This window comes from Austrofundulus limnaeus, unplaced genomic scaffold, assembly GCF_001266775.1.
Source record: "Austrofundulus limnaeus strain Quisiro unplaced genomic scaffold, Austrofundulus_limnaeus-1.0 Scaffold0, whole genome shotgun sequence".
Lineage (NCBI taxonomy): Eukaryota > Metazoa > Chordata > Actinopteri > Cyprinodontiformes > Rivulidae > Austrofundulus > Austrofundulus limnaeus.
In genome coordinates this window covers 6,536,137-6,560,319 of record NW_013952402.1, presented here as the reverse complement: position 1 = coordinate 6,560,319, position 24,183 = coordinate 6,536,137, and the positions used below count along the sequence as shown (strand labels likewise).

At 38.1% G+C, this 24,183-nt stretch overlaps 1 protein-coding gene across 1 annotated transcript in view; it reads left to right on the top strand.

Moving 5' to 3' along the window:
- phactr2 (phosphatase and actin regulator 2) overlaps positions 1-24,183 on the top strand; it is a 59,910-nt gene that overhangs the window by 29,644 nt on the left and 6,083 nt on the right. The window contains exons 2-11 of the mRNA XM_014013203.1: positions 8,372-8,554; positions 9,167-9,241; positions 9,729-9,872; positions 10,666-10,911; positions 13,411-13,939; positions 14,208-14,386; positions 16,049-16,205; positions 16,534-16,589; positions 22,181-22,242; positions 22,788-22,925. Coding sequence (XP_013868657.1) covers positions 8,372-8,554; positions 9,167-9,241; positions 9,729-9,872; positions 10,666-10,911; positions 13,411-13,939; positions 14,208-14,386; positions 16,049-16,205; positions 16,534-16,589; positions 22,181-22,242; positions 22,788-22,925 — 1,769 coding nt within the window. The remainder of the gene's footprint in view (positions 1-8,371; positions 8,555-9,166; positions 9,242-9,728; positions 9,873-10,665; positions 10,912-13,410; positions 13,940-14,207; positions 14,387-16,048; positions 16,206-16,533; positions 16,590-22,180; positions 22,243-22,787; positions 22,926-24,183) is intronic.

Here is a 24,183-nt window from a genome sequence, read left to right as displayed (position 1 = left end):
ATATTTTCCCTATAACTATTACAAAAACACAAAAAAGTGTAACTAAGCATTTATATTTGTGTAAAAGCTGTTTAGATTGTCAAAAAGCCTGTGTTTTTAGGGTTATTAACAGAGTTTGTGTACTCTGACCAGTAATATTTGGGGTCACAAGTTTTTGCCATGGATATTTTGTGGGTCAGAAGATAAAAAAAATTGGGAACCACTGGTATAGACTCTAGCTGTCTGTCTTATATCTGACAACACTGAAACAGAGGCTTCAGGCTATTTACTGGTGGGAGGCACCCCATCATCTTGCTTAAAAGGTTTATTCCCACATCTGATTAGCCAAGGACAAGAGTTGTCTGAAACTACCAGGAAGTGCATTTGACCATAAAGGACAAGCAGGTGAAATCTGAGTGTCATTACCTAAACATCACGTAAAGTATATAGTGTTTTTATGTAAAAATAAATAAAAAAAAAGTCACATGAAAAGTAGCATGACTTTGGAATGAAGGCCTTCTTTATTTGTCTAATTTATCCACCACTTTGTCCTAAATTAGGCTAAAGAGAAGCAGATTAAAGCTTTAACAAGTTTGTTTTCTTGTACAAAGCCATCGATTAAAATGACTGCATGACCATATTTTCCATTTACTTTTAGTTTACAGTCAACAAGAGGTGGAATGTATTTAGGAAACTAAAATGTGGAAAAATAAACAAATATATGACTTCATTCAGTCAGGCTTATGTTTGAGAAGGCCTCATAAATATCTAAACATCTAGTGGACATTTGACATGTTGCAGATATTTAGATTTTATCCAAGTCAAAGAGCTCATAGAGCTCCAAACTTAAAGTGGAACTTTTCTAATCTGATGATTATTTTACTGACTAATAAAAGAAACACATTAATAATCAAATCCTTATGGTGCGTTCACACCGAACACGATTTCAGCTTCAGGAGCATCAGGTTTACATGCAAAATCTATGGTGGACGTGCTTCAATCAGCATCGGGAAGTGCTGCGGCGCCTCAAGCGCGATTAGAGCAGCGCAATTTGAACGATCTGAGCGTTTGACGCGCTGAGGCGCAAATGGTTGAAGTTAGAAAATCTGAACTTTTGCAGCTCGACGCGCCATGTCAACCAATCAGAGAGACTCCACTGTGTGACGTAGCGACATATTTCCCGACGGGACAGTTTACTGAATGATGTCCACTAACCTGAAACAGATGGAGAGGAGCTCTTTAGCTGAAATCGAGTGCCTGCAGTCGTGTCCTGACAGGAGATTTCTGCACCAATGCATGGCAGCGGCTCATCAGACTGGAAAAATAGTCCTGAAAGCGAGCTGTGAGCCTCTACTCTGAATTATCTGGTGAATTAATTATGAATTAATTATCTGATGAACGTGACATGCTCTTGCTCTCTGTAAATAAAGCAAAGTACTTCCTCGTCCGACATTAAACAGAGCCCGACAGAGGAGGGAGGGGCGGGGAGGCTGTTGCCGTGCAGCGCTTCAAGAGCTGTCCTGCGTCTGACCTCAAAGTGCACAAGCGACCAACTTCAGTGTTGGCTGCGATTTTGAAGCTGAAATCGCGTTCGGTGTGAACGCAGCATTAGCGTGTCAGAAAATAGTGATATGGATCATTTCTGGAGTTCAAATCAAATTTTGTTCCTGGATTTCTTCCTTCAAGCTCTTACAGTGTATAGAAACATAGTGTTTCATAATTGTCTTTTCTTTAAAAAATTAAATTAAATTAAACTAAAAATATAAAGGAAGTATTTTTTTTTTACATTTGCTAAAAACTGAACATAATCACCACAATGTCTTCTTTGTTTTATATACAACTAGAGTTACCAACTTCCAGGAAATGAATTAGAGCATGCAGAATTTTTTGAATACCCTTTTTATAATATTTATATTTTCAGCACAAGGAAATGATTTCAATAGTTTAGTTGACATGAATATACAGGCCTTTGCGTGGTAACTACTTGAGTTGATTTTGCATGTTGGGGTGGAAGGGTTTTATCAATTTTGATCAAACCATCTTCTGTTTAGGAAAAAAATACATAAGTTAAAACTAGCAACACTTTTCTGTATAGACTTGGTATATTATAAAACATTTACAAGTGTTTTGACATAAAAAAAAGAAAAATGTAAACCAGAGTTTGGAATTTTAAGGGAACCCTGCTTGCTTTTTGGGTTAATAAAACCCAAATCACATGAGGTGGGGTAAATGCGGAAGTAAGTTTTCACAAAGGCACAACTGTTTCATAACGTTGGTTAAGCAAAATTTAAAAAATGTTACTGAAGTTAACTTGTTTGTTGTTTTTATACACCAATGAAAAGTAAGGAGGAGGAATGCTTCCACTGGTTTAATGGTGGTTTGTAATGGGGTGCTCCTATTTGATGAGTTGTCTAAACCAGTGGTTCCCAAACTTTTTATCCTCTGACCCACAAAATATCCATGGCAAAAACTTGTGACCCCAAATATTACTGGTCTGAGTACACACGCTTTGTTAATAACCCTAAAAACACAGGATTTTTGACGATCTAAAGAGCTTATACACAAATATAAATACTTATTTATACTTTTTTGTGTTTTTGTAATAGTTATAGGGAAAATATTACATCAGCAATTACTTTATCACCCTTTAAATTGATTTCTGGAGATTATCCAAGGTGCTTCATGACCCATAATTGGGTCCCAAGCCCAACTTTGGGAACCAAAGTGCAGTGGTTACCAAACTTTTCAGCTTTTGACCCACAAAATAACAGTAGCAGAGACCTGTGCCCCCAACTGTTTTTGGATGATAAACATTTGTATCAGGTCAGCTAAACATGGGCATAGTAACAATATTTTTATACTACATTTATCCATTTTAAATAYACTAACCTCACTCCTTTGTAACAACTAAGGGCAAAAATGTCATTAATTCAGAAAATCTTTTCAGGACCCCACCTTGATGTTTCGGGACCCCACTTTGGGTCCCGACCCCAACTTTGGGAAACACTGGTCTAAACAATAGTCTAACAAAAAATGAGATTTTTCTCTAATTATTCTTTACCATCCAAAGTACTGACAATGTGTGTTTTACTTAAGGAAGAAATAGCTGATTGATCATGTGATCAGTTCCTTTTAGACATTAATTCGTTTCATCAGCACTTCTGTGTACTTTTCCTGTAAAAGGACATCAATTAACAAAAACTCACAAGTGACAGTAAAATTTTAGCTTTATGTTCAAGCTTTTTGATGTGATAGCTTAAAATCTTCAGTAAACTCTGACAGAAAATGACTTGTCACCATTTATAAAGGTGCAAATAAAACATTTTTACTGATTACGCTGATGAGTTTTAAATTGCATTTTTTATCACTCAAAAATTGTGAAACAGTATTGCAATTTTATTCATGTTCATAATGTTTTGCCTGACTTCTATGTTCAATGCCTAACACAACCTTACAAAAACGTTAAATTCTTACATTTTATCTTGGTTACAGTAATTTTTCTTACAATCTGTATTGTTAAAGTCAACGCGGCCCTTTCATTCATTTTATGTACAGTATTGATGCAGCACCATAAAGAACCGGACCTTTATGGTGTCAGCATTTAAAGTTAAACCCAGACTGTTTTGTAGTTGACTTTAACTGACTTGTATAGGAACCTGAGTCCATTATAATGATGAATACGCTCTGGATGGCTGCATTATGGATTATACAACAGTGTTGTGGTGTGCTTTAAATGCTGAATCCACAGCGCTAAAAGCTGGAAGGGAAGTGTTCCTATCAGGATCCCAGTGAAAGAATATCAACATCAAACTGATAACCCTTGAGCCCTCCTTTAGGCTACATTAAAACACAGTTCGGCTACAACTTCCTGTTTGACTTGTCACTGGGCCGCTGCTGTATCAGTGCAGTAAGTGTAGCTGCGCTGTGGTTTGCCAGGTTTTAGTTTTGGAAGAAATGACCTAAGTGTTAAAACTGGAGCTAACACCAAGTTCAGGCCTTCAAATCTCAAATGTCCACCACCTCTTTTTGCCTCGTTCATCCTTAATCTTTCTTGCTGTTTGTCTTAGCAGTACATTTTTCTCCTCCGTAATATTCACCATTTTCACCGCCTTTTATTTGCTTTTCTCTATTTTTTCCCCCTCTTTCTCTCCCCGCTTCCCCCTCCCCATCCCTCTTCCTCCGTTTGTGACGTCTACTTCTTCTCTCCCTGGTGGGTTGCAGTGAAGGAAGGAAGCCTCTCCCTTTCCCCTCCTCCTCAACACATGTCTCTTCTGTAACTTCTGAGAAAAAGAAAACATTCTGGCTTTGTCACAAGACGTTGTATTTGTAATTTCACACTGTGCCAAACAATAAATGGTGCAACATACAGGATAACTGAAGTTTTAGATCTTTTCCCATTTGTGATGTATCTAACTAGTACATTACTGCCTTGTGTAATTTTACTATGTTATTCTTTGTGTTAAAAGTCATGTTTTCAATCATACATCAGTTCTACATCAGCAATATATCCAAACCATGACTCATACTAGCTTTTAAAATAAAGTGCCTCAGCGTGAAATCTGATCTGGCATCATGGAGTCGAGTCATTTTAGGTGGATTTTAGCCATCGTTTTCACTTTAAAACACTGTAATGTGGTTTGTGTGTCTTCACAAAAATGTTTAACATAAAATTAATCAAACTAAAACTCCAAAGTTTGTTTCATTTAAAATAAAAAAAAAAACAATCAGAACTCCTGATTACAGATTATTCATTTTTACACCCCAAAAATAATACTTTAGAAAAACTCACATTTACTCAACTTTGACAAATTTTAATAAAATGTTTATTAGATAACACAGAGATGGTTTCTTCTCTGAATTGGACACTTTGTTTTATTAGAGTTGACAAAGGAACTTAATGACCTCAACCTTTTAAGATCACTGAAAATAGTAGCTGTGTTTTAAAAATATTCCAATTTTATAGATCTCTAAGTCCTGATGTGAGAAGCAGATGTTAGATGTAAATGACTCAGTGACACTGACATTTTGCGTGCATGCCTTTACAAAATGTTAACAAAAATTTGACCAATTTGAACTTGAGAAAAAAGTTGGACTAAAGGCCAAAAAGCTACTGGCTTTTTCTTTGAATGTTACCTTCAGGTGTTATGAGAATGCTGTATAGATCAAAAATAAATTTGACTTTGCAACATAGCCTATCTAAACGCCTCTGTCTCTTAGAACATCCTACCGTTTCCTACATTCCCACTTCAGCACATGTTCACAACAACATTCATGCTGTTTACAACTTTCGTAGAAGCATTGTAAGAGGGTAGTCTCCTTGGTATCCAAAAATACATTTCCTCGATGAAGGCATTTTTTAAATCTGAAAAGCACTGGTGCAGTTCCACCAGGTGTTGGCTAATTGTTGCTGCCACTAGTGGTACAGCTGTGTGGGGGAGGGGTGCTCTCTGGGGCGGGACCTCATTTGGGCGTTGAGCTTCAGGGAGGAGCTATGTACACACAGGCGGTGCTTTGTACCAGCAAGTGTTTAGGCAGCTCCTTATGGCTACTACATGTATGAGTCAAAGGGAATGACATTGTAACGTGATTGTAACGTGATAAAAGCTCCAAAAAGTCCAAAATGTTTGCGTAATACCCCCCACCTTTGAAATGACTGAAAGTTTTTTGTGCTCAGTCAGTGAATTTGATCTGAACATATTTGTTCTGTATTCCATGAGTCAGCAGAGCAGAGTTTAGATTTCCTGTCTTGCTACATCATGTTTGAGTCTCAGTTCTTCCCTTTCCTAAAGTACCTTGTGATAAAGTGGGGTCTCTGTGAATAAGAGAACATAAGAATTACTTATGAAACAAAATGGAAGCATGTAACCTTTATTTTGATTTTTTTCTATTCAAATTTTTTTACCTCTTCTTTAAAATCAATATGTTGCCATTTACTCCTGTGAACTGTTTCTGTGCTCCTCTCTGTCTTTCAGTAGCAGACCTGTTGTCCCAGTTTGTACCCTACACTAGAGGTTTTAAAGTTGGTCTAATGGTGATGATTGCTGTTACTGATTTTTCCCAGCATTAGAGGCCCCACAGCAGCCACCAAACTGCGCCTATTGTTGTGATTTGATATCGGCACAGGAACAGGAAGTGTGTGTTTGCATGAGTAAGAGAGCGTGTCCTCGTTGATTCTCTGCTCGACACTTTTCCATCCCTTCATTCTTAATTGCTGTGTTTTTGTTGCTGAAAGGCAATGGCAGGTAATGTTTTTGCTCGTGTCTGTGTTTGTGTTTCTGATACAAAAATGTACCCAAAACCACTGGAGAAATTTTAAACACAACCTTCAGAATGTAATCATTGGATGTACATCTACGAATAATTAATGTTAGACAAGACCAAAATGGCTCTAACCCTGTCAGTTTACAGATACCGAGCTAAATTTGATGTTGTAGTAGCTGAGTCATTCACAACACATTTGGAGCATAACATCTCTCAGTATTTAATTATACATATTGTCATTTTAACCAACACAGCTCCAACTTTGTCATTTCTTAATAAAAAGGAGATTTTTTTCAGAACTCTGGCGCAGAGGACAGTGGGTGATATCCATTTCTTTAATGTAGGCCTTTTTGTATTCACATTCAATCCACGCATATTTGCAATTCTGGCATTGTTGCACACATTTTCAGTGTGCATTGCATTGGCAATGCACACTATTGTGATTCGTTTCCCATCCAAGTCATCTCAACTTTGCCATGCTTCTCCTCCTGCATACTTTGTCCTAGAGCTGCCATTGTAATTTATATCTTAAAGCTCCTGTGCCAAATGATGGCTATGCCTTTTGGTGCCTGTAAAACATAGTTTATGAAATATTAATGTTTAATGAATTATAATGGCAGTCAATGGAGCCTTTTGTTGGTCCAATACTGTCCCATGCTGTACTCAACTTGGTAAGGCATCATAGTTTAATATTTCAACTCAGTAGTTCAGTGTTTACAGTACTAATATGATTGTATTTTGATGTTTTACTATATTGTCTTAATACTGCTCTATTTTTGTAATGTTATGCAGTTTAGTGTCAATAGTTGTATTGGCAAGGTAAACTCTTTCTGCACACATACAATCCAAGCCCTGGGATTGTCCTCTGCCACAGCTCCTATAGTGTTATGGTGAACACTGTGGGATTTCATTCAGGAGAACCGGGTTCAATCCCAGCTATGGACAAACTGTTTCAATAAAACTACATAATTTCAGTTTGTTATATTGTCACACAATTACCCTAATTACAAACACCTGCTAACTTGGCAGGTGTTTGACTGATAATAATTAGAAAACACATTTGAACTTGGTCACACTTCATTCTGCAAGTCCAGTGCTGCAGGCAAAGCCATGCTGCAATGACATGCTACATGGCAATGCACACTTGTTTTTACATCGTAAAAACCCATGTCCAGTATATCTTTTTTTCTTTTTTTTCTTTTTTTGTAAAAATTTTGAAATCTTTGGAGCATTTTTTAAATTGTTTTTACTCTATTATCTACATTTGTTTTGGATAGACCGGGACCTTGGGTACAGAATTTCGTTCCACCACATGTTTGTGTGTCGCGAATGACAATAAAACTTCCTTGAAGCCTTGTATCTCTTATATTTGTAGTCAGAAGATAAGTCCAATAAAAAAACAGAAATATTTCAGTGTGCAGCTATTGTAGTTTCCTGAACTATCACCAAATTTTAAAAAGCCTGACCTACCGATTTCAACCAATTTTTGTTTTGTCATAACTGATGTTGTCGGGTGTTGTAAGGTAACAATACACCTTCAATGTTCCAATCTTATTTTACTGAAAAGCATTGAAAGATACCCTTGAAACAATACAAACTTGTTTTAACTGGATAACAGACTTCTCTCACAGCAAAGCAAAAGGCGGCAGTCACTGATTGCTGAGGTACATAAGTTTGGCTTCTCTTGTAGGTATCAGCCGCTCACCCAAAATTAAGGATATTGGTGCACCCCTATAAATATACCGCAAAATAAGCAGATAAACTATGAGTTGATCTATTTTCATCAGTAAAAAAAAAAAAAAAAACCTCTGAGACCTTTTTGCTCCTTGTTGGTGATTTTTCAGTTCATGTTCGTCAGTTTATATTGAGTTGCAAATGGCCACCAGCATCTATTATTGACATCAACAATCTGTCAAAGCTTGTTGGAGCCAACCAATCAACAAAGTATTGACTTGTTTCTTTGTGTTTTTTTTTTTTTGGTAAACAACAAAATATGGATTTGTCTCACTTAAAGGTCTGAAAAGGATCATATTGCAGAGGATATTAATTTATTTTTAAACAGTTGTTACTTTGTTAATTACAGATGCGCTTTAGTTCCCTGCTTATAAAATTGTGCACTTTTGTGTTTTAGTTGACGGCCTGGAGAAATCATCTGTGGCCAGCTGTGACGTGGTTGTAGACAACGCCACCAATACCCAGAATGCTCCGGGGTCTCGACAGCAGCGAGGGAAGCTGTCATCACTGGGAAAAATCTTTAAACCCTGGAAATGGAGGAAGAAGAAAACCAGCGACAAGTTCCAGGATCTCTCCAGAGGTAGGGCGTTCTGTGTGTGTGTGTGGCTGCTAAAGCGATAAAGACAAACCGAGGAACGGTTGCTGATTTTTGTTCTCCTCAATCAAGTGTCTGGACAATGTCACGGCTTGTCTCTTTGGATTTGTGTGCACTGTTAAACCTAAATCAGAGCGGTGTAGGTCCAAAAAAAGCTTTGAAAGTAAACAATTCAAAGGTTTGTTTGGAACTCTCGCTGATTAATTCTTGAGCTGCTGGTTTGGAAACTAAAAGTTTGAAAAAAAAAAATTCAAAAAGCAAAGAGTCTTTTCCATCTTTGCTGATGCTTTCTTCATATTTATATAAGGTTTGTACCTTTTTTATTTTCTTTTTGGGACAATTTAGATAAATTTGTTTTTCAATCAAACTTTTCTTTAACTTGGGTTTTCTTCTTCTGGCAGGTTTACATGATCGAAAGTGTTTTAAGGATGCTTCCTCCACACAAAATATTAAATAATGCTTATTTCATAAGAGTAGAAGGTGGTTTAAAGAGATGCAAAGAACATAAAAATCATTGCAAGACCAAAAAACCAAAGACCACATCACAACTCTTTAATGTGTTTAAAATCCACCTCATTTTCATTTTGTTTGTTTCAGTTCTAGAGAGAAAAATATCTACAAGACAAACAAGAGAGGAGCTCATAAAGAAAGGAGTTCTCATTCCTGAACAAGGTTTGTCAGAATAATTTATTTTATTTTAGTGGAGTCAAAAGGCACATGTCATGCAAATACACTTTTTTGGCACTATTTTACATTTTTAATTAAGTAAAAAAAAATGGGATTTGGGGTGCGGGGTGTTGAATTAGACACGTACTCAATGACATCTTTTTATTCAATTTATAAAATAAAATTTTCCTATTTCAAGATGAGTTGATCTGAGACACGTCTCAGAACTAAGGTAAAAGAGGGGCTTCTGGAGTTACAATAAGGAGGAGTTCAGCGTTGCAGTTCCACTTTATATAGACCCCAACTGAATGGTTTAAATGTGAAAAAGAGGAATTTAAAATATGTCCACTTTAATACACTTCAAAGCACTACTTGTTTCAGTTCCTAATCCTTTAAAGTGTGCTTCAATAACCTTACATCTTTATCAAACTCAATGCAGAACATTTCACAGGAGTGTAAACTTCTTGTTTTTTTTTTTCTTTTTCCTTCTCAGATGAACCAATCATCAGTGAAAATTTGAACGGACATGCCACGTCCAGTTTGACTCCAGAGGAAGTCAAAGTGGACATCCAGTCTCCTGAAACCCCCCTGGAGGAACAAGCCACTGGTCCAGTTAACACCAAGGGGAAAACAACAGGTACTTTTTGGATCAGTTTCTGTTCAAATCTCTGTCCTGGTTGGACGAATGTCCTCCTATTTGTATTTTTAGAATTCCCCTGTAGATATATTCTATCTAAAAAATATTTTCAATGAAGGTTGTCTCAGATCAGGCAAACTTGGCTGTTCCTTGACATTGAATATTTGCTTTATAATGAGTATAAACTGTTAAATCAGCTGGGCAGCAAGTTCAAATATTTTTATATAGTAGTATTTAATATTGCATGCTTCTTTTAGTTGTTATGAAGTCCTTCCTTTAAATGGTTTGCAGCATATCTGCAGCAGTTTTCTGGCTAGCATTAAACTCGCTGAGGGATTTATGAGCAAATTTAATCTGTTCAAATAGATGTTGCCATTACATCAGCCTGCAGCAGCTATCCTCATTCTGAGCTGGATCTCCTTCCCATAATGCYTCCCACTCCCACAGGCCTTTGCTCTTCGGAGCGATGCTGCTTAAGTGTTGTGCTGTTTTCGTCTCGATCCTGTTAGCATCGAACTCGGAGCAATTTGTTTGTCAATAATAAGAAAGGCAAAGGGAGAGAACTCTGACAGTACAGCAACAGATACGGTAACGCTGGGGGTGGGGAAGGTTAATGGGTGCGCATCATCTGCACAACTCGTTTATCATCCCCAGCTCTGTCTTCCTTTACCTTTCAAAGCTACTGGTTGTCAGCATGCCGGTTTAAGCGTCTCTTTTCTTGCTTTCAGTTTCTCTGTTTTTAAAATCTGTTTATTACTTCACTTTTCCTTCCTCCTTGCTCTAACTTGCTCAGAGAAGTGTGATACTAAACCTGCTGCCCGGACGAACCAGGTTCGACCTCGGGAAGCTCTGGCTCAAAAACAACAAAGTGCCACCATGCCCACTACTACCAAACCTACTGGTGGCACCGCCACCCCAACAAAGCACAAAGAAGGTGCCCCAGGAGCTAAAAAGACCACTAAAACGACAGGCAAGACCGTCCYGTCCACACAGGCTAAATCTAACTCACGGCACACTAACACCACAGGTCGAGGGGCTGGTAAGTTCACTTGGTCGGGAATTCAGCCTGCTGGTCTTAAATGTTGCTGCCTTCCTGCATGGTGAATGAAATATGTTTGCRTCACCGAGTGAAGAGAAAAAAAATTCTGTTAAAGGGGACATACTATGCAAAATCCACTTTTTTGGCAAATGCATTTTGTTGTCTTGGAATCTCTAGGAGTGCAAATAAATTGAATTTAGTCTCTCCCAGTGCTGTTTGGGTCATATTTTTCAACCCGTTTAGTTTTCTCTATTTTCTGACATTTTCTCAACTTTTACGTCACATTTGTGACAAAATTACCAAAAAAGGTCTGAACTTTCCAACCACAATTGGGATGTTTTCATACTCCTCAGACTCTGGCTCCAGCATGGTGTTGATGTTTTTTTTTTATTCATTTGTAAATAAAAAGTTTCTGTTCCACGATATAGTCATAATAACTGCTCTATCAAACTGGAGTGGACCTTTCTGGAAGCTGGCTGGGGGTGAAGCACCTTGTTTGGATTTGAAGAGACAGCCTCAAAACAAGTTGATGTGAGAGACACCTCAAAAAAGAGATGAAAGAGGGGCTTGTGGAGTTACAATGAGGAGGAATTCAGACCAATGCATTGTAGTTCTGCTTAACAGTATATAGACCCAAACTAAATGAAAAGTGAAAACGAAGGATTTAAAAGCATACGTCTCCTTTAATAGAGCTTCACCAATTCTACGCTGGTTCTGAAATTAAGTATTTCAGATTTCTCTCTGTAATGAACAGCAAAAATTGTTTATATATTTTAATTTCTGGATGAATTAGAACTTATATTTGTGTGTTCATATTGTTTTCAGTAACCAAAAATGCATGTTTGTTCTGTACATTAGTTCATTGTGATACAAAGGAGTGCTTCCCCACCTTGGTTTTCTTTTCCTTTCTGTTAGAGGGGGATTACCAGTCGCATAACTCTACAAGTGCTTCATTTATAATCTTTGTTTTATGAGAAAGCAGAAGTAAATAAGAGTCTTTTCTATTTGTGTATGAGACAGAGAGAGAGCACGAGTTTGAGTAAAGAGTTCTGCATGGCTTTTTCTCTAATATATTGGTGTGATTTTTCATGTAATAGTGTTAGGGCATGCTCCTCACCCTTTACCCAGTCAGCATGTTTAACATACAGCATGGACAAAAGATGCAACCCTGAGCTCATCGTACCACCGATTTAGACTTTTCTGCAATTTAAAGCTACCAATAAGCGGCACCGAAGTTGTTTCATTCCTGTCTGAATAGCTCATTCATGCTCATTCTTTTCCTCTGGCTGCTTTAGCCAGCACACAAAGCCGCCACACAGACACTTGAAGAGCTGCTTCATTCAGTTTTAGTTTAGGTATTTTGTGTTTGTCACACAGTTTAACAACGCGTCAGTGTTTCGGGGCAAATATGTAGTGGATTGCATAAACACTGCGTGGTCCGTTAATGAAAGGGGTCATTACAGATCATTGCTTGTGTAAATTTTGGTTTTTGACATAATTCAGAACGATGCTAAAGATGGAGCTAAAGTGATGTTCTCTCTCAGAATGCTCCCGCACTTTCTGAAATGGCTCATTTTGTGGTCTAACGTCTACATTACCACTAAACGTTTAGATATGGCCTGCTAAGATGTTCGTTTGAGATTCTTGGAATAAAAATAAACTTCTAATCCCTGTAGAGGCATTTTAACCAATCAGCTCACCAATCACTATAGTAAAAAGCCTTTTGGAAGAGCTAGGARCTAAAATCAAGCTTTTCACACAGAAGCTGTGATTGGCTGTGTTTATGTCGTTGTCTTTCTTCATCTCACAGCAGGGTGGTTTCTGTTCTCCCTGTGCCTTCAAAGGGGTTATTCAGCTTCCATCTGCAGTTCACAAMGAGACATGTATTTTGAATAGTAAAGCATTTATTATGACCATCTGTGAAGGTTTATGGCTACTGCTCGTGTTAACACCTTGTGATGGACTGATAACTATGATGGATGTGTTTTATTGTAACATTTTAAATATTTGATGTCTTTTCTAACATGTTAATGGACGGAATGCAGTCTCTTTGAACAGTTTGCAAACATATATCGGCTTGTCTAGTTTTTTAAGCGAGCAACATTTAACACAAGGAGTGTACCACTATTATCAGTTTTTTGGGYTATGTAACTGATTACCTGGAAGGCTTTTAAACAGTCCTGCTAAGAACACCGTTTCTGCTCCAGTTTTATTTTTTTCACTTCCACACCATCGATGGGACATACGTCAATCAAAGTGCAGCCTTCCTCTCCAGCTGGACAACATCTAAAATTTCCACCAACCTTTTTTCTTTCCTTTTTAGTAACACAAATTGCCTCTGCACATTGACATAAAGCTGACTGAGGGGAAAAAAAACATTTGTTTGGACAGGGATTTATTGGTGGGACTTTAATACTGCTTTATATTTTATATGCAACCTGCTTGTCTTAAGACAACTCAAACACTTTAAAATATTTTCTTTCTCTTTTATTTTCTCAGCCAAATCCTCAAATCCAAAGAAGACGGGATCCACAACGAAAACGACCCCCGTCTCCTCGACTGCACCTCGTTCTCGAGCGCCTAAGGACACCGCTGCTGCAGCAAAGCCTGACCGGGCAGAGGCAAAGGCCGGCCGAAAATCAGACACTCAGACTTCTTCTTCCGTACCTCAAAAAGATTCCACAGAGACTCCTAGTCAGCCTGGGAAGTTAAAACCCTCACCACCTCCCTCAGGCAACAAGCCACTTTCATCTAAAGCCTCGGGAAATGAGGCAGAGGGAAGTCAGGTTGCTTCTAAACCTGATCTGGAGCTGAAACCAGTTCCCGATAGCTCGACTTCAGGTGAAGAGACTCACAAAGGGGCTGCTGCTGAAACCACAGTCCAGCCCCCCCATATCAACATGGCTACAGAGGACACATCCTTCACAGAGGGAGAGACAGACGTGGGCACACGGCAGGAGAAACAGGAAAAGGAGGAAGACGTTAAGAAGAAAGGAGAAACAGAGTGTGGTATAGCGAACGGCCTGAGGTAAAAATCTAGTTGGGACATGCAAGTTTGTCTCCTTAAATTCTTTATTTCCCTATCTGTGTCTCAGTTTTTATTAGTTTATTATGCATTCMACTGAAGTTGCATGATTATTTCTTAAATGAGACATCTTAGGCATGATTTTTCACAGGTTGACGTAATTTTTTTAAAAAAAATTATTCTGTGGTCAATGTATTCTTGTGTGTTGGAGAATAAAAACTGATATTTCAAAACACATGTGCTCACGCCAGCCTGTTTCTGACCTCTGCAGGTCGGAGGAGGGCAATGCAGAAAAGCCACAAGGTCCAAGCGTAAAAACGGAGCACGCTGAGGTGACCATTATCCCCAACAGGCCGATGGATGTCCAGACTAGTGACTCTGATTCTGATGGGCCCATCCTGTACCGGGACGATGATGAAGAAGAGGAGGAGGAAGAGGAATATGAAAACAGTAAGGCGTTCATGGTTCCTAAAAAAAATTATGCAACATTGTCACAAATAAGCTCAAATGAATGAAAATAGACATTTGTTTAAAGAAATTAAGAACAGGTCATTTTTATTGAAAATGATTTCAAAACTAACTACAACCTAGCAAAACGTATCTTAAAAATGGTTGATGTTTATGACTTCATTGCAAAACATAGATTCATAATGATCTATATTTATAGTTTATTTGCAAAAAATAGCTTTGCATTGATGTATATGTGTGATAGGATGACTGGGAGATATACTGTATTATCAAAAAAAATGACACAAAAAACGGCATGAAGCATTGTTGTGAACATGTGCTGAAGTGGGAGCGTCAGAAACAGTAGGAGGTTCTTAAAGAGACAGAGGCCAATTTCAAGATGTTTAGCTAGGCTATGATGCAATGTCCAATTTATTTTTGATAGAGCATTTTCGTAATCACTGAAGAAAACATAGTTACTCGATTGTGGTATAGAAATTAACTATGTGCCTGGAGAATACATAATACCCTCTCCCCCTTAAATAATTAAAGGRATCCATGATTAGTTGTAACATTAGACTTTATTTAATAAACATATATTTTAACTGTAAAATAAGGACTGTAAAAATATTGTAGGATGCTCAGTTTTATGTTCAGTTTTATCTACTTTTATTATACTAGTTTTTATACTTTTGGACGGGGCCATTTTATTTACACACAAAGCATTCTGGGTAAATGAAGACGTGGATAGGTCATCAGTGTGAAGCTGCTAGCGAGCTATATCCACCCTGAAGATTAATCTTGGACAATATCTGATGATCGACTCTTTTAAATGAAACCAGAGAGYGTTGACAGAGAGGAGAAGGTAGAAATGACTCAGSCTGCAACTGAAAATATRGATGGAGGACCTCAGTTTASCTTGTTAGTTTGTTGCACTAGCGCTGAGCTAATACATATACAATATAGAGTTGGCGCTAACGCGAAGGCTAACAGGCTAAGCTGAGGTTCTTCTTCCATGAAGCAGCTCTGTTGTCCTCCATCTATATTTTCAGTTACAGGCTGAGTCATTTCTACCTTCTCCTCTCTGTCAACGCTCTCTGATTTCATTTAAAAGAGCCAATCATCAGATATTGTCCAAGATTAACCTTCAGGGTGGATAWAACTCGCTAGCAGCCTCGCACTGAGGACCTATCCACGTCATCATTTACCCAGAATACTTTGTGTGTAAATAAAATGGCTCCGTCCGTGTTAACACATATTTTAAAAAATTTACAAAACTAAAAAGCCTACAGTATTTAAAATATTTACAAAACTAAAAAGCCTACAGTATTTTTACAGTCTTTATTTTACAGTTAAAATATATATTTATCAAATAAAGTCTAATTTTACAACTAATCAGGGATCCCTTTAAGCTTTTWGTCTAGATGGTTTGTCCATGTGAGTGTAAAATTCTCCAATTGAAAATTGACAAATGATGCTAAAATAATTTACAATTTTGTGCCTTTTAGCTAGGAGAGGTTAGTCGTAAACCTGCAACTAAGATGCTATGTTGGTATTGTTAATTTTCTTTGATGATTTAATATTATCTACCGTATCTCAGTTGTTTCTTTTTGTCACAGCCTCATAAATCCTGTTTCTAATCATCCCTCTCCCTTTCTGTTTTAGGCTCTCTGGCCAGCAAGATCCGTCGGCGAGACACGCTGAACATTAAGCTTGGCAACCGGCCGAGCAAGAAAGAGCTGGAAGAGAAGAACATTCTGCCCCGGAGCTCCGAGACGGAGCGACACGAGCTCCGCCAGCAGATAGGCTCCAAACTAGTCAGGTGCACATGAGAATGCTGTGAAAGTGTGGGCAGGTGTTACCTGTCATCGTTCATTTTGGCTTAGCTGTTTGGTAATAACAGATTGTTAATTATTTTTTAATGCGGCTGTGGGTGGTGTAAGAGTACAAATGACACCATGCACAAACTCAGTGCTGAAGTCACTCTTAAAACCAAAGACTGATGGCAAACTGCCTTTGTATCATTGTTAATAACAAATAGGTGTGAAATGAATCACAAATGCCGCTACGCTGGAATACTTTTTTTCTACATAATGTTGTCAGTAAAATATTTCAGTTGTTTAAATGAGAACGTATTTTTGTTGTTTTAGGAGTCTGAGCCAAAGACCCACAACAGAGGAGCTGGAGCARAGGAACATCCTTAAGCGTAAGTTTCTGAAATGAGCKGTTTAACTGAAGAGTGACGCGATAYATCYGTCCTGTTGGAGGTTACCTTAGACACTTAGGGTGCATTCAAACCAGCMCTGTTCTTTGCTTTAATCAAACTAGTTTGTTTGCCTGGAAATTCCAGGATGTTTGGGGAGGTGTGAACGCATAATCAAACTATGATTCGAACCAAAAAATCGAACTCTGGTGCACCTGCAAACAAAGGTCTCGTTTCAGTTGAAGCATACTCTGATGCGGTTCAACTTCATGTGTGAACGCCAAGCGGACTGGAGACCGCTCCACAAGCAGGAAGCAGACTATAATGCAGGGCATTCTGAGTAATAATAGTAATGAAGTTACTCATATCTTGTAAATACCTCTCTCRATATCTGTATAAGGTGGACATCAGTAGMTATGTTTACATGCACAAAATTCTTYGATAGGATTGAAATGWATTCTGATTAAATAATYCAAATGTATCATTTACATGGGCACAATCYGATCATGCATTTACACGCACCAAGTTTATTCAGAATRGAAGCACTGACATGYGCAGTTGTTAACTTTCCCTAAAAAGACACAWAMACAGAAAAAAGTTCTACCTCYGCGATGAACATAAACAAACGTCTTCTGAGCTCAGAATGGACCTGCAACAGGTTTGGCATAATCCACTCCTCTCATTCYSATTACAAATTCATTCGGAACACTGTGAATCRGATCAGAATAAWCTGAATGGGGTGTTTACATGACGYGTTTTTATTCCAAATGAKTTTAATCCRTTTSTTATGTCCYTGTAAACATAGCTACTGCTGTGAAGTTGGATGCAGTCCTTCTCGGTGAGCGCCGCCTTACATGGCATCGTTCGTCTCAGCTGCCTTGTGCAGAAAACAATATGATGAGGTTCCGCCTCATCTTCCGCTCATGCTGAATCCCTCGTTGAAGAYTTTGTTTGGCACATTTGCCAAAAACAAAAAATAATTCCTACAACCACTAAAATCTGACGTTACTTCATGTTTGTTTACATTTTGTGTCTTTTTCAGAGGTTTTCATGTTGATTCCTTCAGTGGTTCTTGGTGCAGCGCCACCACAGGCGAGGGAGGGAACAGGTTGTTCACAGGGTGTAGTTCGTCTGGCACAGTGCAGTGTGAATACGACCTAAAACACAGTGCCCATGTTCATGCTTGCAAAGTTTATTGAACAAAAAAAGTAAAGTTGAAGAAACTCAATTCAAATTCTATACATTTTTTCATAACTTTGTTTGATAGAAAGTCTTTTTTACCATTTGCAGTCTGCATTGAGTCATTTAGCACCTAAATCTGAACACGCAGGAGATTGTCAGGGCTGCTGCGACACGTTTGGCTACCACAGATTAAATAAACTCATCAGAAGCGCAGCCAGAATCTTCTCTCACAGATGATGAGCTCAAAATGGGAGTTGGCTGGGAGTCATGTCTTGTAATGTCGTTATACAATTTCGTGTTGTGTAATGATAAATAAATTGAGTCTTGGAAAAAAAAMCCATTAAAAACACTAACTCATTTCCTCCACGTGTTTCAAAGACAAATAATGCTTATGATCGTTTTGTTTATAATTTTCTCATTTTTCTTGCCGGTGTGTGCACGTGGAGATATGTTTAGTCATCCACAGTTCCTCAGATTGAACTTTTTGTGTCTCATTTTTCACAGAGATGACACAAATATCTTACTTACTGTGGGTAAATATTTTGTTCCTGTTCTGATGGAAATAGTGTTTGCTTAGGTTTGTCATATTACAAAAACAACTTGAATCATTCTGCTTGAGCGTTTCCTGGCCTGTGTCGTGTCACACTGACATGTAGTTCCATCATTTTACCATTTTAAACTTTAGTTTGTTTTTTTTTACGCGAGGTTGTATGAAGGACTTCCGAGTAGTCTGCATCACACCTGCAGTAGAATGCAGTGATCTCAGTTTGGAGATCTAAACAACAGGAACAGTTTTCTGACTGGTAGTCCACAAACTGTGTATCTGTTTATTTTTTGTCATTGTTTTTTAATTGTAAAAACGGGTATTGAAAGGATAGATAATTCTATTTTTAGTTTATACTCCAAAAACTGGAATATGGTCCTTTGTTAAACTTTCAGTTTGAGAAAAATAAAACAGTCTTTCAGACCATTTAAAGTGGAGTAACTTACAATACTTTTTAAAAACAGCCGACTGCCTGTAAATAAATACCATCAAATTACTTGTGCATTTCTTTAGCTAACTATTGCAGACTGTGTTTTTATTAATATAGCTAGTCTAGCTAATTTCTTTTAAAAACTATTTATCTAGCTCCACCTTAAATGGTCTGATAATGGGATRAACAAACACGTTTTACTTTGGMCCCKTCTCCATTGTCAAGTCTCACRATTTGGTTCATGTCTTTGGTTTTGCTCAGGTGTGTGTGTGTCTMCAGGTCAGTGTATCCCTCATTCTGTGGGCGGATCATCAGCATGCGACTTAAGCCATTGTGGTTTAAAAAGAAAAGCCATGAAGGTTTTATCGTCTGATAGAATGACTTATCTTTCTCATTTGGCGTGGCACTGTTTATAACTACATATACAGCCACGGGCAGCCAATTGGTCCAAAATCTCCCAGTATATCTGCTTATTTCAGATTGYTCTGTGCAGCTCACGCTAAATGTGCTCGTCTCCTGCACCACTCTCATGGAAGAATTTCCAGTAGGAGTTTGCAAGTTCTGCCTTGGCTCAGCCAATCAATGGGCAGATCTCTGATGATGTCAAGATTGTTTGCACACAGCACCCGGTTGTACCTGCTTTGGTACATCTGCCAAGGTGGTTCTGAAAGCGCAGTTGAAACCGGAAATGGAGACACATTTGGCCGAGGCTGAACCTCATACAGGCACACCATGGAGTTTGGGCTTTTATAACTAGCAATGCCAGTTTCACGTAGCAAAAACATTGTGCCAGTTTTTGGCCTGATTTTTCCCTTCCAACATTCTTAAGGATGCTTCAGTTGTTGTGATTACTCAAAAGATAGTTTTAGGAGGTATTCCTGCCATATGCAGTATTTTAAGTGTGATCCAGTCGGCTTGGAAGCACGTCAGGACCTCTCCGACCTCAAATCAGGGATATTCAACATGTTGGATTGTCTTTGGCCCTATATCACAGCATGCATGGTGCTCCCTGAGCACAAACGAGCCTGTTGAATGAGACGTTGGAGATGTATTTTTTTTAATTGTTTTTTCTCTGTTAAAGTAGTCAACAAACTATCCCCATTGCTTCTTCCTCGTCTGCAATGTTTATTCACTCTGAACTCATGTTGCGTCTTGAGGTCTGGCAAGATTTCCTGTCTGAAGGTCAGTGAAATGTTCCACAGTTTTAAAATCTTTCTGTGTGAACAAAGCRTAACCATACGGAAGAGCATTGCATTCACAAAAAAAATAAATAAAAAAGGCTGTTCTCATAGTTATGAAATAAGATGTCCTAATTATGAGAAAAGATGTCATAATTACGAGATTCTGATCTTATTAAAAAGGTTAAGAGTCATAGCTGATCCACAATACTGGAAAAGTGAACAATGACAGCACTATCTGATTTAATATGCTTTTATTTGCTTTTACGAATGAGACACTGGAAAATATTGAGGTCTCTTAATGTGGATGGTGTCTGCCAGTTTGGTAATAAATCCACTAGTTTACAGGAGTTCTGTGTAATTCAGCTTCGTCACAAACATAACATCGGCAGTCATATTAATGTCAGCTTCCTTAACCGGTAGTGATGGCATTAATATTAGTATGGCGACATTACCCAAGTATGTTAAGTCAGGGGTTGTTCAGGCCAAGAGTCCACTCTGACATGCTGGAAGTGGCTCTCTTCCTGCAGGAGCAATTAAACCAGCACAGGATGCTTCATGGCTGTAAGTAGCTAATGAATCTGAAATGCACCCAGGCTGACTGGGTGGTGTCCCAGAGAAATGTCCAGCGTTGTATTACGGCCTGTACGTACACAAAGAGGACACACTTAGTCCTGTGTGAACCCTGCAGGTCATGGCTTGATTAAACTTTGGTGGGCAAACTATAGCTCGGTCTGGGCACTCGTGCATTCGGCATCACACCCTAACACGTCCTGGTGGAAAACAGTAGCTCATATTGTTCCATCTGGTACCTGCTCAGAATCCTAGATCCTTGTCTTTTCTTGTAATTATGAGATCTAGCTAACTAATTTTAAATTCTTTAACAAGTGTCAGCTGATATAGCTTTTATGTCACTTATRATTCAGATGTGACACTTGTTTCCTGGAGCTTCTGATGCTTTTCGCACATTAAACCTTTCTCCAAAAGGTCCATGGTGAGGAACTTGATGCCACAGCAGGTTCAGCATTGAGTTGCCTTTGTCAACAGTGTTAACTTCCAGTTTGGCAAAAAATAAAAAGACTGACTATTTTTTGCAGTATGAAATAGCTATCCCTTTTTGTGTTTTTCAACATCTGTTTTTAAAATGAAAAAAAAAAAATCATGACTAAAATGTACACCAACCCCAGAACGTCTGGCACAATTCTTGCAACTCCACTGGTCAGAGTAATGAAGCATTGCAACAGCTTCTGTGCATGCATTCACTTGTAGCTCCACAGGTGATTTTGGTGGAGAAAGTTTTTACAAAGTAAGTGATCAATGCAACAGGAAACCAGATGTTTAAAACAACAAAAACAAAATTGCTTCTTTTTTGTTGTTGCTCCAGTCCTCAGTGTTTGTTAGTTTGGCTCTCAGTCATAGTTCCTACCTGATCTGCTCTGATCTGATCTGTAAGACATGTGGCAGATCTGCAAAAGTTGGTCTTTAATCTGTCTTTCATACAGAAACCATAAAAATGTATACAGTGCAGTCAACTTGATAGATATTGAGCTAAAATTAGGTGTGGTAGTAGCTGAGAAGAGCTCACATGATCTTACAATGAAGTATGAGATTGTGCATAATGTTTTTTACAAGGTTTGGGTAAAACTTCTCATCACAAGATTATCTTTTTTTTTGCCTGTAAATGGAAGTTCCAACTAAGCAGCTTTTATCATCCGTTTGTTGATCTGCCTCAGAAAATTGTAATCTTGATAGAATCCAGATWTGATCCTTCTTTTGGGAAATGAGCCTGCAGTTTAGGTCTGGTAACTTATCAGTACTGATAACACTTCACTTCTCAGTGTGCAGATCTAGTAGACTAACAGCACTGACATTAAATGTGTGACCTTTCATTTTGGAGAAAGGAAAAAAAAAGAAGCTAAGAAGTTGCGAGACTGTTGTTTGTGTTATGACAGACACTTGTACGGTTTAAAGTTAAATCTGTGATATACCTTCTAAGAGTTTCTGGACTGCCAAAAGTTGTTGATCCACACCTACGTACTGTCCATCCAAAAAGTGTTCTAGTGTCATTTTACATTACAGGTTTAATGTTGATGAATCATTCATATCCCCCTTTTGTTTATGTTTATGTAAAGGTAATCGCCACTGCGCTGCTCTCAAAGCCACGCGCACGCTTTCATCTAGCAAATCATGTGTTCGGTAAAAGCAGACACTTGTTGTAGACAGCGTAGGTGTAAAGTGACTCTGAACTTTCTGCACGCAGAGAAAAATGAGGCTGAAGAGAAAGAAGCCAAGCAGGAGATTAAAAGGAGACTCACAAGAAAGGTACTTTGAACGCCAAACACACACACACACACACACAATTTTCTATCCTGATGGGGACTGTGCATTGACTTCCATTCATTTTCCAGTCATTTCTACAGCCTAACCCTGAGCCTTTACCCTAACCACCCCAGCACCTACCTAGCCCTAAACTTAACCTAAACTCAGTTCACACCTTGGTTCTGAATCCCCACCCATGGGGCCTTGGTCCCCATAAGGACCATTGGGTTCCTACAAGGCTGTTTGTCTGGAATATGGTCCTCACAATGTAACAAAAACAAGTCCATACAAGCARAAAGGACACTATTCATATCTAATATAAGAATTTTGCACCACTTTGAGCCATGAAAGATGTTGGAAGAGAAGCTTTATGTGCTTTTGTGATGCCATCTGCTGGACGAAAGTGGAAGTGAAATTTCTATTTGAACTTGAAAAATGAACATTTTAAGCTGAAATCCAAAGAGAGCTGTAAGCTAAAAAAAATTGAAAACTCTGATGTTATAACTGCATGTGTTATCATTTTCCCCACCTTCTACTTGTATGTGTAGCTGAGTGTGAGGCCGACAGTGGCAGAGCTCATCGCTCGCAGGATTCTGCGGTTTAATGAGTACGTGGAGGTGACGGAYGCTAAGGATTATGATCGGAGGGCAGACAAACCATGGACGAGACTCACTCCTGCTGACAAGGTAAAAACCCTGCAAAGTGTTTAACAGAGAATGGTTTTATCCTAGTTTAAGTGCTATTTTTGTTAATGACCTTATTTATTACCAGTCAGGACTGCAAACTTAATGATTTCTTTGAGGAAAAATAATTAGCAAGATTTTAAACATAAAAAAAATCCTGTCAAAACTCTAGTATGTGGTCATCTGAAGAGTTTATTTCTTTTGATTGTTTCGTCTTTAGTAAAAAAATCTGCTTCTATAAATACACTTTTCCATAATGACCTTTAAAAAAAATAGTTTTTTTTCCTCCAAAGCTGCAGAGRTTTAACCTCATTTGGTCACAAGAGCACAACTAAAGTCAGCCATTGATTTTATTTGGCTCACACRTTGCTGTTTCACGTCATCCCAAAGGTGCTGGAAGGGATTTAGGTCGCGGCTCAGTGCAGGTTCTTTAAAATTTCGCCAAACACMGAAATCCAGGACTTTGCAAGCTTTAGTTTGTCCACCTGGGAGTTGTTTGGTCACAACTGAACAAAACAATTACTGCAAGCTAAGATTACTACATTTTGTTTTGAATGTCATTGTCTCATTTTGTAACATGTTTGCTAATCCTTGAAATATGGTGGCTTTGACTAAACAGAACAATAAATAGAAATTTTAGCTTTGTGATTTTTACATTTGGAATTACTGACTAAGCCGTTTGAGTCAAACCTGCCTCCTGCTGTTTGTTATAAGAATTACATATTAAAAATATCTCACTGGAGTCTGATTAGTTTTCAGTTGAAAATGAATAATATTTTTGTACTAATATTAAATAATAAATGAAATATYTATGGAAATAACAACCAGTCTGCTTGGAGTGTGTATTAGAGATGATGATCAGCTACTAAACTGTAGCTCAGTGTGTAAAAACAACTGAAATAAAGTCATTTTAATGTTTTACTTGAGCTGTGGCGGTCATCTTGAACGATGTTGACTCCAAAAAATGAATTAGTTATTCAGTCATTTCTGAGATTTTAATAAAATTATGTTTAGTGGTTCAAGAAATATAAACAGATTCACAAACCGGTAAATTGCATGATGGCAGTGTAGGGGTCACCTCGAGTGAAGAAACAAGTTTTACTGCCTATTATTATGATTAACAAATGCATAAACATTCTTAGTTAAACAACAAATGAATCACGAACAGAAAAGATTGTTTCTGTTCATTATCTGATTTATGGTGATGATTTTCTCTGTGATTTTTTTATACCATTAATTAATCTTTTAGGCACGATAAAAG